The sequence below is a fragment of the Molossus molossus genome, unplaced genomic scaffold (genome assembly GCF_014108415.1).
Source record: "Molossus molossus isolate mMolMol1 unplaced genomic scaffold, mMolMol1.p scaffold_m16_p_6, whole genome shotgun sequence".
Classification (NCBI taxonomy): Eukaryota; Metazoa; Chordata; class Mammalia; order Chiroptera; family Molossidae; genus Molossus; species Molossus molossus.
This window is the reverse complement of record NW_023425399.1, coordinates 66,779,574-66,798,772: the sequence shown is the minus strand read 5'-3', so window position 1 is coordinate 66,798,772 and position 19,199 is coordinate 66,779,574. Positions and strand designations below refer to the sequence as shown.

The window sequence follows — 19,199 nt, the reverse complement described above, 5'->3', positions numbered from 1 at the left end:
TAAGAATGAACAGTTTTGTGAAAACATAAGTAAGATTCTTCCCCTTCAGTAGTTCTATTTTCACAAAATAAGAAATCCATGCCTATGAGATGACCCTGAGAATCCTAGACAGCTATAGAAAACAGTCCACCTATAAACTCAGCCATGCATTTCCAAGTCCTAAACTGATGTTTCCGTTGCTGGCCTAACGTCGTTGAAACATGCATAGGTTTTGGAGTCAGGCAGTTCTGGATTCTAATTCCAACTTTCTACTGATTATCTGTGTGATCTCGAACACTTTGCTTAACCTCTCTAATCTTAAGGTACCCACATTATAAAAATCAGAGTTAACCAAGTGGTTGTGACAATGAAATAAAACTAACAGGATGATGTATAGAAATTGTTTAGCACAACGTAAGTGTATAATATTAATATTAGTTAATTATTATTGTTGCTATTTTTGGTGTTATTATTATTAGTTTACTGAACTAGGAATGTTCTGAATTTAATAAAAAGACCTATGTTTGGGTCCCAGGTCAGCTACTGGTAAGGATCTCTACTCCTTATCTATTAATGGCAACACTATGATGATAATAGTTTCTGCTTTGCCTAAATCACAAGATTATGGGAGCTCCAAAGGTAATGTTTCTGCAAACTATACACTGTTAAACAAATTAAAGGCTTTTTTCCCTTCTAGAGTATATACCAAAGTGAAGGACACTCAAGTAGAAGGTCATATACCTCTATTTAAAGCAGCATAAACATACTACTACTCTATTGTACAAGGGAAAATAAATATCTAAATAGTTTTTCAGTAATGGTGACCTATTGTGAACCTGACTCTTCAAAGTTGTATTAATATGTAATCTTACTACTATGAAGGTTAATTTTCTAAACATCTATCATTATATAATCCACTCAAGTTTAAAATTTGACTCTCTACTAAGAAAACGTGAGTGTAAATAGACTATTTCTACTACAAAATTATGGAGGCTAAATATTTACTAATAATTCCCTCTTCAAAGAACAAACATACTTTTTAAAAATAAACACAAAACTGGGATGCAGTTAAGAAAAAGACAAAATTCCTAAAATTGTCGGGCATCATCTAATTGATTTTGGAAGAATGTCAAGAGTGAAGTTTATATTTTGTACATGAATTGCAAGAAGTCTGGAGATTCTAAGGTGACAATTATTGCTTGTGTAAGAAATTACAAAAGGCCTATCTAGAGCCAGTGATGGAGGGATAGGTTGAGGCCAGTGGAAATTATAAATCTAGTTTACACTAATTTAGCCACCATGCTTACGATTGGACATGAATCAAGTAAAAATTATTTTTTCTTATCATGTAGAACAGATGGGATTTAAATATTCTCTCTACCTGTATCTGATATCTTATAAGATTAAGAGTCAAGATTTGGATTAGGGGAAAGGCAAACTCAGGAAATTAGTACAAGGAAACTTTTCATCTACTCATAATTAGACGTGTTATTCTTTGTTGATGTCCTCTTTTTACCTCCCACTGGAATTCTAGACCGTGAACAGGATGTCATGGAGATGGGGTACAAAGTGGGCACGACTGCCAGTACTACTTATCTAAACACTGTTGTGATGATTGGTTCAAAATAGAAGTGGATAGAGACTGGAGTGCAATGATGGCTTTGGGCCTGAAATTTGAAAGCAAAAGAAAGTTTAAGAATTCAAGACGTGTGCCGTGACTTCCCTCCCCATCCAGCAACTTGCATGTTCTGTACATACAGGAAATAGGATTTGATAGAACAGGATCATGTGTGACTTTTTGCTCAATTATCAACTCACCTTCTCTCCTTTCTCTTTTTATCTATAGTAATTATGTTTATCTGATACATTTCAATGCAAAGCCCCTTTAAAATGATAAAGCCCATAATAGTATATTGAAAAGAGCACATTCCTAAGAGAAGTTCAAGGCAGGGGAAGCCATATATTTGTGCTGAAAAGAAAAGTTTAGCTGACCTCTGAGAAATACAACCATGTAATCATTTTTTAGAGCAGTTCAAAGATCTGCTTAGTCTCTATGACTTTTGGCATTGAGGATGAAAGTTACAAGAGAGACTGAGTTTTTATTTGGAAAAAAGATAACAGAACAGCAAGGGTAAGGGCAAATGCATGTATGGAAATAAACAAACATTGTTCCTTAGAAAAGTTTTAAAACAATTCTCCCTCATGGGGCCAGTGTGGCTCAGTGGATTGAGCATCATCCTGTGGACTGAGAGGTCCTGGTTTAATTCCGAATCAGGGTACATGCCCAGTTGTGGGCTTGATCCCCAGTGGGGGGTGTTCAGGAGGCAGCCGATTGATGTTTTTCTCTGACATCGATGTTTCTATCTCTCTCTAAAACATCAATTAAAATATATTTTAAAATAATAATAATATAAAAAATTCTCCCTCAAAAAGGAAATGGAAAGGATGTTCACACTCTCAGCTACTTAGAGTTGTAAACAGTGTGGGTGTGAAGCCCAGGAAAGAACAACTAGACCTTGTGAAGATTCAACAAGAATAGTGGGTGTGTACAAAATAATAAAAATACAAGCTGCAGCTACAGAAACAGAGAGGCATACAGTTGGCCCTTGTTATTGCGGTTAATCAGTTCCAGACTCTACGGCGATAAATGAATTTCAGCAAAGTAGGATTCTTTATTTATACAGTCGTCCCTCGCCACTTTGCGCTTCGACTTTCGTGGCTTCACTCTATCGCAGTTTTTAGTATAGTATTTGAAAAAACCGCAATAGAGTGAAGCCACGAAAGTCAAAGCGCAAAGTGGCGAGGGACGACTGTACACATCCATAGGACATAGATCATGCAATGGAGGAGAGCAAATCTGCACAGTCGTGTGCACAACCATCAAAATCAACATAAGCTGCCCTGTCGGTGTGGCTCAGTGGTTGAGCATCAGCCCATGCATCAAGAGGTCGCCAGTTTGATTCCCGGTCAGGGCACATGCCCAGGTTGTGGGCCCAATCTCCGGTAGGGGTCATGCAGGAGGCGGCCAGTCAATGTTCTCATTATTGTTTCTATCTCTCTCTCTCCCTCTTCCTTCCTCTCTCTCTAAAAATCAATTTAAAAAAATCAAAATAAGCTATTTAACAAAAATGATATGCTGTATAACATTTTCATGAAGAAAAAATGAACAAAAATCTGCTGGATATAAAATCCATGTGAAAACTGTACCCTCCCAATGAATAGGTCTCCCCTTGGGAGTAAAGGGGTGCCCTTATTGGGACCGAAGAAGTAAATGGGCATAAAGTTGTTCCAATGCAAACTCTGCTCCCACAGAGAAGCACGCACATCTTCCCTGCGCGTCTGCCAAATGAAAAGGGCAAGGCTTTGGAGGTTGAGAACATACAATTGCCCTCAAGCAGCAGCTCTGTCAAAGCTGGCAGAGGGTCTAGTGTCTTTCAAGGGCTTGAATATGACTGCCTTCTGCCTGCAGATGGGTCCGAAAAACAACCACTTCTCTTCTCTATCTATCTGTAGTGTGAAGCTTTTCTTGGCTCTGTCTTTGTCTGGGCTCCGATTATTTACTTAGTGTTAGATTTTTCTGTATTTATTCTTCACAGCATGAAGAATCAAGCTCTTTTATAGAAAAGATGTTATTGAGAATATTTACTAATTTAGGCTAAAAAAGACCAAATAAAGTTGCATTTGCAGCTCTTTAGAAAATGATTATATGTAAATAAACATTGTTACCTGATAATTAAAATGTAAATTTACATTTACATCCTTTACAAAAGGATGCTGTGCTATCAAAAAATCAAATTGGAAACTATTCAAAGTCAGGAGAAATCTGTATCTGAGAGACATTTGGATTAAAGATGACAGAGACAAGTTAACAGGTAAAGAGAAAACCCTGATATGATTGGCTGGATACAGATACTCGGCCATATGCCCAAAGAATAATTTCTACAAAATGATTCCAAAGAATAAAGAAGTTTTCAAGGTAAAAGGAAATCTTATAAAATTTTACAAATGAGCTATGCTTTCTATTTGCTTACATATAATATATATACATTTACATAAAAATAAATTCAAATTTTTGATGAAGTAGTCAAAATATTTTTTCAATGAAGATCAAGGCTTAAATGAATTCTATGAGCCAGTGATCATAATAATTCCCAGAAATAAAAAATAATTACTTCAAAGAAATACAACAAATTATTACTATTAATAAATTTGTTCTTTTACTGTTCTACATGGTTTACTTTCTGCTTCACATTTTCAAAAACTTCCTTACCTGGGCTGACTGTTTGCCTTTTCATGTTTTCTGTTGAAGTTCAAAGTACAGACACTTTTCAGTTTTAAATGTGAAGAGTCTGGTTCCAAATTTGCCTGTGTTTGTTCTCTCAGACGATCATGGAGCGTTGCCTCCTTTTTCAAGTTCATGTCCGAATATGGGCAGCCAAAAGCACTAGTTTGTAATAAAATGAGGGCACAGTTGTCAGTTCATAGTGATAAATCAGTGACCAATGTCATTGGAACAGACCTACATCCAGTATTTTAAAACTGAGTAGACATTCTTCTTTCACTAAACACACTCAAATAAGTTCCTTTTCATATTGTCCTTTGAGAAAATTTTCAGGTTCTAGCCCTGGCCGGTTTTGCCCAGTGGTTAGAGCATTAGCCTGCGGTCTGGAGAAAATTTTCAGATTCTAGACACTGGTCAGCAGAGTATTGTAGGTAGAGTCATCAGAATATATAGTTTTTATAATTTTGGAAACTTAAAAATTTAAGAATAATATAAAGATGTGCTTCAAATGAAGCAATGAAAATATTATATAAACATGACTCAAAGTTTCCTCCAATATGTAAGCCCCAACTTGAATATTCATATCACAAAATATTATAGGTAACTAAAATGTTTACCAGTATCAGAGAATATTATGCTATTGTTTCTTAACATTCATATATCCAAAAATATTATATCTGGATTATGCTTAATCCTCCTGAAACTCGCTAGGATGTTTTGGGTTTGAATGGGAAGGGGTGCCTGTAGGTGAAAGAGGAGAGACTGGAGTCAAGGCTGAATCCTGAACCCTGGATGTGGTTGGAGCCTAACGGCAGGCGTGAGCAGAAGGATCGGCCAGGACAAATGGTGTTTCTTTCTATAGGCTGATTGACTGTCCCTGTTAGATTTCTGTGTGCACATCCCTGTCTGCAAAGAGGCCCCAAACCTCTGCTGCTGTTAGGAGGGGCCCTCCGCTGTCAGTGAAAGCACAGGTGCCACAGGAGGTCACCAGCACACAACCCTCGGTAAATATTTCCTGCTGGGGCTTCAGGCTTCAGTTTCTCTCCAGTGAAACAAAATTGAATCCAACTCATTACAGTTGTTGTGACCATAAATCTCTCCCCCTCCCCTAACCCCACACATAGAGCATTATGGTAGCTGCTATCATTATCACAGTGTTATCATCCACATCTATGGAAGCACAATGTTAAGTGCATTAATATTTAGACAGTTGGTTCTTTTTTAGGAATTCATTTCCTATTTACTGTAAATTTGCTGATACATGGTGCATAATAAATTCTTTATGAATGTGTGAAAGTTTTCTTTTGTTATTTTAAGGTCATGATAAAATCAGGGACAAATGCAGTTTTCCTCTATTATAAAGTAGATTGAGTTTTCCAGGGAAGGTCTATAATCAACCTAGCTTCAGAGGGATTGGAGTACCAACCTATACCTGGAACTTGGGATGAATCGGTTAGGATGGCACCAGAGGAGCCCATCATGTCTGGGGAAATCTGTACTGACATCATAGTGGATCAGCAGCCTTGGCTACAGAGAGAAGTGCCCCTTTACATGCATTTTCTATCACTTGTAATAACTGTCAATGATTTATTAGTTTATTCATTTATTGATTCAAAAACCCATTAAATGAACATCTGCTACATGCTAGGCACTTTAGAAAATATGAATCTAGCAAAGAAAAGAATAATATACCAATAAATACAATATATAATAAGAAAAAAAAAACGTTATCCGTATTGAGTGTATACTATAGGTCCATTATAACGCAATTTGTCTTACATATGTTATTTCTAAAATTCATTACTAAATACCCAAAGATGGTGTTAATGTTGTTTATTTTACAGGTGACAAAACAGGCTCAAACAGCATAAGCAACTTTCCTAAAAATTCCTGGCACATTCTTGGGAAGCCCTAATACTGATCACTTAATTATTAGCACCAATCAGGCGGCCAGAAGTGGGATGAGTTCTTTAACACCACCAAAAATTAAAGTAAAGAACATAAAGGAAACTGTGGCATAATTCTTGTAGAAAGAGAGCTGAGGCAGGTATTTACAGAGTAAAGCAAGTACTTGGTTTGCCATGGTTCATGGCTAGAGGGATATATGACAGTATATACTAGTCCTCTGTGAGGAGTGGAGATATGAGAAAGTGCTAATTCCAGTAACAACAGAGCAGGAGTGATCTGGTTAAGATGCAGCATACAAGACTTAAGGGAGATTTTAGAAAGAACTTTCTGCCGATAAAAGTTGAAAGACTCATCTAAGGGAGATTGAGAAATGTTTATTTGAAGCCCTGCTGAACTTTCATTGGGACCCTATTATTACTCAGAAACTTTGCTGACCATATAAAATATACTCTCAATTTGAGATTTTTTAAAATGATCATTAACTGTGAATGTCCGTAATTCCATATCATCACCCCACATAATGCGTGCTGCACGGTGCCAATGCTGTCTCTCCCTAGGGCTTGTCTGTCGTACTGCAGACTGCTACCATAGATCCTCTTGCTCAGGACTTGCTTAAGTTGGGAGATATTTTGTTGCCTTTGCCTTTATTCATAAATCAGCCCCTTTATCACTTAATCACTCGCCTATTTCCTAACTTCATTCTAGCTCCTCTTTGTCACTTGGGTGCTAAGGCATGAAAACTAGATGGAACTCTCCCAGCATCACTAGAATGGAATATTCCCGGAGGCTGAGAGGCAAGGGGTATGAAACATTATCTCCAGATTATATGAATCACAATGAAGTGTAAAGTTCAAAAGAATATATTAAATGATAAAAACTTATTTTTCAGAAGAAGTGCTAGAAAAGAACTTAAAAGAAGATAATGATGGGATACAAAAGAATGTACAAAAGAAGCGGGGATGAGGAGGCTTTCAGATATAATTGCAGGCTTCAGGCTGGGTCTGTGGTGAACAAGTTTCTGTATGGTGACATTGTGCTTGCTTGCATTCTTTGCAGACAGAGTTGTGTTAAAGAGAACACTACAAACACTTGCCCGACCTTGCAAATGCAGACCCTTGTGTGTATGTGATCTGCCCACGCATGGAAGAGCATGCGTGATTCTGCATAAATCTATACACAGAAAAACCCAACTGAAGTTATATTCCTAGGTGTGATACATCATTTAAAATTTACTTTTAATTTATTAGGCAAATACTGGGGAAAATGGTTCTAAAGACATCATCTCTTTAGAAAATTGATGACATAAGTGGAAATTTCTATGACTTAAAGCTCTGTCGATCAAGGTAAAATGTCAATTTCTGACCAAGAAAGAAATAGCATATTCAAATTGCACTCATTATAGATGGAGACAAGCAAGTGTAAACACTTCAGGCTGAAGTCCTGAGCAGCAATGTCCTGTGGGAGGCATGGTTCTTTGGACTGAGCACACCATTTCCTATCTCTCCTTAATTCAGCTTGTTTGTAGTTTTCAAGGAAAGAAGAGACAGCAGGAACCATTATGTTGACCCATATAAAATTGTAGTTTAAAAAAGTCTGAGACAGTAAAATACCAGGAATTTCATATGATTCAACTGAATAATTTATTTAACAATGTCAGCCCCAAGCTCATCAGTAGCAAAGCAGGAGAACAGAGGGTAAATGCAAAAAGCTTCGAGACAGTTGCAAACTTTTTAAGAGATTTTTTGACAGATCCTAAAACGGAGATCCTAATAGCCCTCTTACTTCATAAATAGAAGGAAACATAAAAATGACTGCAATTAAAAATATTGGTTTTGCTTTTCAGAATATTTAGTATACTTTTTAATATCTGAGGATAAATGGAAAAGTAAAAGTAAACTGTCAGTATATTTTTTTCCTTAAAAATCTGCCCTGTATTCCTCCTTTGAAGCACAGCGTTTCTGACTGATGCTCCGCGTTCGAGTTGTGATAAGGTTGGGGCCGGAGGCAGTGGTATGAACAGGTGATACTGAATCCCTTGCTTTTTGGGTCAGGCCCAGCTTCTGATTGCTCATTTCTCCCTTTCAGGGAAGGAAAGGAAGAAACCTGACTCTCTAGGTTGGTGCAGTTTCCCCATATTCCCAGGACCAATCTGATCTGAGGCTGGAGGTAAATTGCTAAATCCACTTGTTCATTCTAAAGCCCAAAGGTCCAAACCTGAAGCAGTACCCAGTTTGGACACCTGTGCTCATGCCTTGTTCATGAGACCTACTCAGCACTGTAGGCTGCAGGGCCTATAGCTTGGCATCTGCCTTAGTCCTTGTTCCTAAATGCCGTTTGCTGGCATGACTAGAATTCAGGGCCCTGCTAGGATGGAAACTCTGTGTTCCTAGTTTGTTCTCGCCAGCCCCTTCCTATGACAAGACCTCTCTCTCCTAATTTCAACCTAGGAAGCAATGGTCCACTTCCCAGATACAAGCTGGCCAGTCTGCCATGTGCTTCTCATCCTGAATTATTCCCTATTACTGCACTTTGCCCACTAATTGGGATCCCTTCCTTCTTGCATTTTTCTAATTTGCCAAACCCCTTGGACACCACATTTTTCACACACATCTATATTATTATCTTGTATAATTAACATGTTCATTATACCCAAGCAGCAAATTTGGTTCCTCCTCTCTAACTACCCTGCTCTACTGAAACTAATAGGCCATTTCTGTCAAATCCTAAGAGATGGACAGTTTGGACCCCAAGGTTTATACCTAAATTGTCACAACATACCTAATGGTAGCTTTCCCATCAGTTTACAGCTACGCCCTCAGGGTGGCCAGGAGGAGCCTGGGGCACCAGAGTCGAAGGCCAGTCCTTCTAGCCTCAGCAGCCCCCTCCAGGTTTTAAATCCCTTACTGATTATCATTTTCTCTCTATGACAGGACTTTAAAAGGTTAGGAAGCATTACAAATTTAAGCAGAATGGCAAATGTGAAATAGCCCCTTGAGTGCTATATGTCAAAACATAAATAAAAAATAAAAATAAACAGATCAGTAGTATTTCAGGAAGAGTCAAACCATTGACAACCTTTCTCCTCGTTCTGAAAAGTGAAGTCACCCAAAATAGGCAAGTGGCTCCCAGGAGGATCCTTGATCTAGGAATGTGCTCTCATATAGCCTGAAGTTAGGAATACAGTTAGACTCTGAGCTCTTCTCTGATGCACCTAACCCAGCCTGATGAAGCCTGATGTATTGTATATTCTAGTCTCAGTTTTTTTTACAAACCAATTATATTCCTTTTCTTCTAAGACCTAGACAAGATGACATAGAAGATTCATATCTTAGCTGTGAGGTTAGATTCGGAAAATCTCTTCACCTTTCTTAAAAGCACAAAGAATCACTTGCTGGAGGGTGTGGGTGCAGGCGTCTCATTTGGAAGAGTTCATGAAGTGCTGAATGGCTACCTCTGGGAGATCGTTAAGAGAGGGTGCTGAGACTCCACAGAGAAAGAGATTCAAGCAAGAAAATGGGAGAGAAAAAGATAAATAAATGCTGCCTGCCTTGCAATTTGGCCTTAGGCCCTAATGGCAACACCAGCCCCATCCTGTTGGCTGCTGCCCACATCATAAGACACCTGTCCCATAAGAAAAGCAGCACCCTCCCCTCACCCCATGTTGGTTCCCAGTAGACTGAAGACTGTTTGTTCTCATTGCCATTTAAATTTATAAGTATAACTCACTCCTTTGCAGTCAATATGTGGGTAGTCTAAATTTACACAGTATAAGAATGTTAAATAAACACCTTCTATTCTTAGGAGCTATTTGATTGGCCAAATAGTACTAAATGGCATAATAAATACTGAAATGCAGATTATTGCTATTACCTATAATACTTTTCATATAAATTTTTAAAAGCTAATATGTGACTTAAATTGTTGCTGATTTTACTTCTAAAAGGATTAATAGCAAGTGCAAATGATACATGTTGAAATAAAGACCAGGAAGGAAGAAGCATCACAGTATTTTAATATCTACTGAGGATGTAACACAATTTTTATTATATTGTTCTTGAACACAGAGATGGGCAAAACCCAATTGGTACATATGAGATTATAAGGTCTCAGGGTCAACTTTTTTCAAATTCCTGTGACTTTAAAATGAGATTTCCCAATATATTAAGGATACATTTTCTCTGATTCTGAGTAACTTTGTCCATAAAATAGCTGCCACCTTCACTTAATTGTCATTAAAGTTTCAGAAAATTTAATGTGCATAGTAAAAAGCACTTTATTGTTATATGACTGACCTATAAAAAACTGCACATATTTAATATATACAATTTGGTACGTTTGGGGATAAGTATACACCTGTGAAACCATCGCCACCATCAAGGCCATAAATACATACATCACCTGTCAAAGTGTCCTCCTTTATTATTTACTTTTCAGTGGTAAGAACACTTGCGAACTACCTCTCAGCCCACTTTAAGTCTACAAAACAGTGCTGTTAGCTACAGACACCATGCTGCATGGTAGATGTGCAGCACTCACTTATCTTGCATAACTGAACTCTGTGCTCTTTGACCATCGCCTTCCCATTACCCCCTCCCCGCAAACCCTGGCATCCACCCTTCTGCTGGGCTTTTATGAGTCTATTTAACCAATTAATTTATATTTTGAAGAGAAGTTTATTGCATCCTTTCCTAATAAAGACATTTTTACTGTGTGTCAAAGATATCCCTTAGATATGATGGTCCTAATGGCTCTTTAACAAATTACTTATTTTTTTATTGAATTTATTGGGGTGACATTGGTTAATAAAATTATATAGGTTTGACTGTTTTAGATTCCACACACGAGTGATAGTATGCATTACTTGTCTTTCTGTGTCTGGCTTATTTCACTTGGCATAATGACCTCCAGGTTTATCCATGTTGTTGTAAAAGGCAGAGTTTCCTTCTTTTATGGGCTAAGTAACTAACATTCTACTATATGTACATGTCACATTTTTTTATCCATCCATTCATTCATGGACATTTAGATTGTTTCCATATCTTTGCTATTGTGAATAATGCTGTAATGAGTGTGGGAGTGCAGCTATCTCTTCGAGATCTTGATTTCATTTCCCTTGGACACATACCCACGGTCGGATTGCTGGGTCATATGGTAGTTCTATCTTTAAACTTGTGAGGAACCTCAACACTCTTTTCCATAGTGGCTGTACCATTTTGCATTCCCACCAACAGTGCACAAAGGTTCCCTTTTCCCCATATCTTTGCCAACCCTTATTTATTTACTTTTAAAAAACAGCCATCCTAATAGGCATGAGGTAATGTTTCACTGTGGTTTTAATTTGCATTTCCCTGATGATTAGTGATGTTGAACACTTTTTCATGTACCTGTTGGCCTTTGGTATGTCTTTTTTGGAGAAATATCTATTTAGGTCTTTTGCCAATTTTTTAATCAGATTATTTGTTTTTTGCTACTGAGTTGTGTGAGATCTTTATATATTTGGATATTAACTCCTCATCAGATATATGGTTTGAAAATATTGTCTTTTATTCCATAGGCTGTCTTTTCACTTTGCAGATGGTTTTCTTTGCTGTACAGAAGCTTTTAAGTTTGATGTAGTCCTAGTTACTTATTTTTGCTTTAGTTGCCTTTATTTGTAGTGTCATAGACAAAAAAAATCATTGCCAAGACCAATATCAAGGAGCTTTTCCCTGATTTTTCTTCTAGTGAGTTCTACTCACTGTGTCAAGGTAAAAATTACATTAGATGCAGAATGCTAGTATAATACCTGGCCTACATACATTCAATAAAAGCTATTTCTTCCTAATCCTAATTTATCTCTCTATAATTCATAATACTCTGTTAGTTATAGGAGTTCAATTTTCACATTGCAGATGAATTTTAGAAAACGAAGGTATTATTTCTTTCCTTCCTTCTACTTGTTATAACTGTATGCTCTTAGAGCCAAACCGAAATTCTTTGCATGGCATTCAGAGAACCCCTCGATCTGACCCTAGCTGCCTTCTTCAAGTCATCTCCAGCTTCACTACCCACAGAACCTAAGCTCTGGTTACATCAGAACAATTGATGCTCTCTAGATTTTTTTTTTTTTATCTTCACCCGAGGACATTTTTCCTTTTTTTTGTTCAGGTGGAATGGGAGGGAGAGAGAGGAATATATATAGAGAGAAACATCGATGTGAAAGGGACACATTGAGTGGCTGCCACCCACATGACCAACCAGGGCCGGGGACAAACTGCAACCGAGGTACATGCCCTTAGCGGGAACCGAACCCGGGTCTCTCTGGACCGCAGGACGATGCTCTAACCACTGAGCTAAACTGACCAGGGCGATGCTCTCTGGATTTAAAACACACTTTCAAGTTTTATGAATACTTGTCTCATCATATTGTTATTTGTATATATCTATCTTGTATACTTTACGTTTCTTAAAATCAAAGGCCATAATTGTTCATATCAGTGTGAACTGAGTAAAATTGGCTGTCTTGAATCTCAGGACCTCAGCAGCATACCAATTTCTAAAGAAGTAACAGTCATAATAATAGTCATATATCCTACATGTAATTGCTTTTATGGATATCACTTGGATTGATGCCAAGCTGGATTTCAGGCATAAACCCCAGAAAAAAGACTTGACTATCTCAATCAGCATAGAACATGTGCCCAAACTCAGCCCAGTGGGCTCTTCTGTCTCCAGTCATCCTAATTAACTTTCCCAGATGGAGTCTTTCCTCCTTATAGAAAAATTAGTTTAGCCTTTTTTACCTTCTGCCATCTCTACCCATTGTTTAGATGACACAATAAAGGCCCAACTGCAGAGGTGGAGACCCAGCCCCTTCCTGGAGATTTAGCTCCTATCACAATTTAATCTACTAGGATTCCGATGTGGTTTTCAAAATATTCATAAATTTGAAACTGATAAAGACTAGAACACATGCCAAAAATGTGAACTCTATTGGTGTACACAGAAATAGAAAATAATTAAATGCAATTTCTATTTATTTTTGTTTTATTAGTGTAATTTCATTAATGTCTGTTCTAATATCAAAAAGTCAAATCCAACATATGACATTTACTAGGTATGCACTAGGAGATACTCCTTGATTGAGCATGTACAAAATGTTATCTGAACTATTATTCTGTTATATGTAATATTTTCAGAAACTATGCAGGGAAAAAAAAATGCATCAAGAATAAAGGCTGAAGTTTTTATGTGTTGTGTGTGTGTGTGTGTGTGTGTGTGTGTGTGTACTCTTTCCTCTAAAGCAGCGGTTCTCAATCTGTGGGTCGTGACCCCTTTGGAAAACACATTGGAAAACACATATTTTTGATGGTCTTAGGAACTGGGACACCGCTCTTCTATCCATCTCCAGGCGGGTCCGCCCACATGCAGATACGTCCACATACAACACGAGGAACTGTATTAAAGGGTCGCGGTATTAGGAAGGTTGAGAACCACTGCCAAGTATCTTAGTGCATGATTACCAGAAACTTCTAAGGTATAAATTATTCTGAGGAAATGTGATAGTATACTGAGTAGCACACTAATGACCTTTAAATTTTTATGCTGAAACCAACTTAGTATACTAAGTAAGTAATTTGTATAATCTATGCTTGGATAAGATCTGATGAATAGAGTCTGCAGTTTTAAATTTTCTAATAGCATACTCTCTACATAGTTAACATTAAGCAGTAAATTAAACAAATAAAGTAATTAATATGCTACATTATTAATTCAATCAAAACAAAACTGCAGTAATAACTATGTTTATATTATTGCAATGAACATTTTTGTAACTATGTACAAATTGTTTTCACCATTTTAATTTTAACATTTTGGTAAAGTGGTATGAACATGCCATAGAGAATTTTATAACTTAAATGGGCAAGTGCATTTTTATTTAGAATATTCTAGCTTGAAATACCCTTAATTTCTGCAAAGGTCTTTAAAATATATTTTCACCTTTTTATAAATATGCATTGTTTTAAAACAAAATTTCACTCAGAAGTGAAAGCATTTTCTGGACAGTTGCCCAAAGGGCACCTGGAGAAAAACTCAAGTAAAAAATGCTCCAAGCACAATTTTTAAAATCAAAGGCTAAAGGTATACATTTATTTGGCTATGGATCATAATGAAATAAATCCATCTTTAGATGACTTTAAATTCAATATACTTAATTTAAATAATATTGCAAAAATATATCTGGATATGCATAAAGATATGTGTAGATATTTATATATTAATATATACCCCAAAACATCTAACCCTTGTGTTAAATGTTAATAATGACCCAATGTCAACAGGGCACTTAGATGTTGTTTTGGGATATTCTTTCTTAAAGTAATAAATTCACAGTCAACTCGACCAACCTATGAGCTAAGATTAGGACTACAGTCTGTGTGATGAAAAAGGAAAACCTAACCAGCCCAGGTCAAATAGTAAAGCATCCTTCAGCTGCCTGAGCTAAGCAGTCCCAAACACTAACAGATAAAAGAGGGTCTACAGAAGTCCTACTATCCCTTCCTCCTCACCAAGTGATGTGCTAGGGAGTCTTTTGCAATACTACAGAAACATACATTTGGATAGAGGTGGCCTTTTATCATTTTACAAGTCTGCGAATAAAAACTCATTTGCAGGTTCAAATATGTATAGGCAGGTTTTCTATTAAAGAAGTTGATTGCTAATTCTCTTTCCTCTAAATTAGTTAACACCCAAAGGCTGTGTACTGTAATTTAGCATGTGTAAAGCAATATTATCCTAATTAGAAATAACCAATAATAGGAATCCTTCATTTAATCTTGAAGGGAGCTGTTTAAAACGTGTGGGTTTTTGTTTGTTTGTTTGTTTGGTTGGTTGGTTTTTTTTAGTAAACAACCCTGAGATATTAAAGACTTGGGACATCAGGGTAATTGTGGATAGAAATAAATGTCTTTCAAGAAAATATGATCAGAACTACTTTTCTTACCATAAATTATTCTAAAATATTATTCAAGTCATTTGTTTTAACCAACTGTTGAGAATCAACATGTAAAATATTATATAAAAGATGATTGGGCTATCTAAAATATTCATACAAAAGTTTTTATCCTGCTAAATTTAGGTAGTAAAATTATTTTAAAAATTAAAGAGAGATGCCATCAAAACAATTTGATTAGTCTAATATTCATAATATTATCAATAACAGGTTATGCATCTATAGTTTTCATTCTGTTTTAAACCCTGATTTAAGCTCTCTTATGTTAAATCATTCAGTTCTCACAATATCCCTATGAAATAAGTATTATTATAATTTGCATTTTACAGATGAAGAGACTGAGGTAGATAGGTTAAATAAGTCAATCAGGGTCACATAGCTAAGAAGTTGTAGAGATGGAATTGAAACTCAGGTAGCCTGACTTTGGGGGTCCAGACTTTTAAATATTATGCCCAAATGCCTCTGGATTAGAGTTTTCTTTGAATACATTAGAGAAAATAAAAATGATGAAACATCTGGCATAATACCTTGCACATACTAGATGCTTTACCAAATAGATACTGATGATAATGGTATATTTATATAACCTCTTTGGCCATGTTGATTATATAGAGAGAAGACCAATCAGGGAAATTAGAATACTTTGAAAGAATTTAAACTGTTGAATATATATATATATCCTCACCCGAGGACATTTTTCCATTTTTTGCACAGATAGAGAGAGGAAGAGAGAGAGAGAGAGAAACATCGACGTGAAAGGGACACATCAAGTGGCTGCCACCCGCATGACCAACCAGGGCCGGGGACAAACTGCAACCGAGGTACATGCTCTTAGCGGGAACCGAACCTGGGTCTCTCTGGACCACAGACCGATGCTCTAACCGCTGAGCCAAACCGGCCAGGCCATGTTCTTCAATTTCATCCTGAAATTGATTGAGTTGCTGCAAAAGTAGAACATGTGGCAAAAAAGGAATTCTTTAGAAACAAAGGTGCATTCTCTGCATGGAATAAAATGTAATGTGAAGAACTGGCCATCTGGATAATTTTTTTATTGGGAAAAGCTGTAATTTATAAGACTGTGAGAAAGAACAAGAAAATAGAGAAGAGATAGTCTTGACTTTTAGCCAAGAAAATATTTTAAAACTCCATCCTAGCATGTTTTTAAATGAGAATTTAAATATTTCATTCCCAAATATATACACACTAAGGTAGTATCGACTGGGTCAAATGCACCATTCTACCACTACAGCCACACAAGCATCCAATTAGTGTCCTGTTTTAGTGGAGGCCAGGAGTAGTCTGCAAAAGCTGCTGCCTTTTAATTCCATCCACAAATCTTTACAGAATGTGACCATGCACAGCTCTATAGGCACTATGGTAACCCAAATTATAGCAAAGATTCTATTTCAAAGGTCTTTAACCTCCCAGGCCAAAACCAAGCAAGCAAATTAAAAACATACAAAGCAAAATTAGTGAATGTTCTGGTTTACTGTATATATGTGTGTTTATATACAATGATATAATTATAGAAATTGAAATATATACTTATCAAACATTTAATATAGTAACCAGGCATTATGATAAGTATGTATCACATTACATGCATTATTTCAAAAAATAAATAAAATCTAGAAAGGGGATGTTTTCAGAAAATTGTGTTTGCTATTGCTGTTACTGTTTCTTAAATTAGAACCCTGGGTGGTATTGGGGCAAGTTCTTGAAATAGGACTGGCCTCAGTCCCAGGGGTGGGGACACAGACAAAAAGATGTCAGGAGAAGACCAATTGGGCTGGGAGCAAGACTGTGGGCAACACCTGCTCATGATTGGGGTGGGTGGTGAATCCAGAAATGCATTAGATAAAGGTCTGGAAGGCCACTGTGGCAGCACTGGCCAACAGGACTGGCCTGAGGGGGGACAGGGGCAGGATCTGGACAGCAGGCATGAGGGTCTGGATGTGAGCAGCAGGAACAGAGAAGTTCCTTCCTACACATATTGTAGAAAAGTTATCAGTGAGACTTGAAGACTTACTAAATTGGGTAATTATTAAAGAAACACTGAAGTTTAAATTTGTTAAGTGTGGTGATAAAGCTGGGTAAGGTAGAGTTGCTGATTTAAGGGATCAGACAATGTACTTTGTTTTTTGTTTTTTATTTTTTACTTTCTAAAATTTTCCTCCCTTGAAGGACAATGTACTTTGTTTCTAACATTGTAAACTGCATGACTGACAGTACAATTCTGCAGATGAGCAGAGACAGACACCACCCAGAGTGAGAAGTCAGACCGGAAGGTGACTTTAAGAGCACCACCTAAACTGAGGATGGATGCCTTCTCCATGGCTCAGCCTATACACACACTGTCTGCTGCTTACGTTTTGTGCATCCATTAATGTTGCCTGAAAAATCCCATTGTTGCCTGGAAATCTCCAAAGGTTTTGTCTACACTGCCCACTTCACCTTGCTTACTTTGCCTGGTGACAAATTCTTTTGGGTCACTGGATTAACCACTGAACCCCCCAAATAATCTCATGACATGACAAAGAGAAGGACATGATGTGACAGGTTTCCCACCCTGTACATCACTCATCACACTGTAGGACTTCCGGTGTGAGCAGGTAGACCCTCAGCCCTTCCGCACCCCACTTGCTATGCCAGGTATAGCAGGAGCACCCTGTGTGGTGGTCTCTGGCCTGCAGTTGTAAAAGATGGGGACATTCTTCATAGAGGTGAAAACGGAACAAGGATGTGTGCTCTCGTGATAAGGTGCACTGTTCAGACAAGAAAGGCATCACTGGTATAGCAGGGGAGACTCCAGGTGTGGCACTGAGGGTAACTAAAATTCAAAAAGGTAGAAAAAGTTTCTTTTGTCTTTAATTTTATCAATTACCATTAAAAAGAAAACTTGCTCGTACCAAAATGGTTTCAAAAAAATGTTCCAGTTTTACATTTTTTATTGGCAAATCTACCTAGATAAGCTGGCATTTTCAGTTCTCCAGATGTGTTAGTTTTGCAATCTAAGAAAGCTGAAACTAAGTCTAGTTTGCAGGAGCATGGATTATTCAGGTCCATAAATCTCTCTCGGTGTGATTTCCAGAACTGGATTTCACAGCCAGAGTCATAGGTTGGGAGTCTATCCGTGAGAACTAGTTGAAGCTGAGTCAGTTTCAGGGCAGGTGGGCTTTTCTAGAGCGTGGGGGCTCAGCAGCACCAGCTGCTCCACTCCTTTCCTCTGAGACTCTGGGAGAACATCCCCAACTTCTTTTATGGTGTAGTGAGGCTTTCAAGGGACTGAATCTATGCCCCATGTATATGTCTGGAGAGACCTGAAGAAGGAAACTTGGTGGAGGTAAATCAGGATTTCTTTGTAGTCTACAACATGAAATCTTCTTCTCAGTAGTATTACATACTGGCTTGTCTTTGATAAATGATCAATTTCTTTGTAGATCAGTGATGGGCCACTTTTTAAAGTGACACATGACGCCTGGCTAGTGTGGCTCAGTGGTTGGGCATCAACCCATGCACCAAAAGGTAACCAGTTTGATTCCTGGTCAGGGCACATGCCCAGGTTGTGGGCCCGATCTCCAGTGTGGGGCATGCAGGAGGAGGCCAATCTATGTTCTGTCTCATTGAGGTTTCTATCTCTCTCTCCCTCTCCCTTCCTCTCTCTCTAAAACCAATAAAGAAAAAAATAAAATAAAGTGACACTTGATGATGGAACAGTAAATTAACTCATGGCTCCACTCTGGAAATGGTTGCTCTTTGATTACATATAAGGCTCTCCCTGCTATGTCCTCTTTCTCACTTGGTTCCACATAGAGAGAGCTGATGAATAACCTATCTTCATATATAGAGGAAATGTCCTTTGGAAATCTTTATGCCATAAAGATTACTGAATGAAATGGAGAAAAACAATTTTTAAAAAAATCTTGAGCAGTACTTAAAATACAATAAAATGTAATTTATATTAAAAAATGGCAGGTAGCACTGGCTGGGTGGCTCATTTGGTTGGAGCATGGTCCCATATACCTAAAGGTTGCAGGT

General features: G+C 37.4%; 1 protein-coding gene across 1 annotated transcript in view; it reads right to left on the bottom strand.

The window, feature by feature from the left end:
* Positions 1-19,199, bottom strand: part of L3MBTL4 (L3MBTL histone methyl-lysine binding protein 4) — a 381,883-nt gene that overhangs the window by 121,361 nt on the left and 241,323 nt on the right. Inside the window, exon 13 of the mRNA XM_036245527.1 lies at positions 4,250-4,423. Coding sequence (XP_036101420.1) covers positions 4,250-4,423 — 174 coding nt within the window. The remainder of the gene's footprint in view (positions 1-4,249; positions 4,424-19,199) is intronic.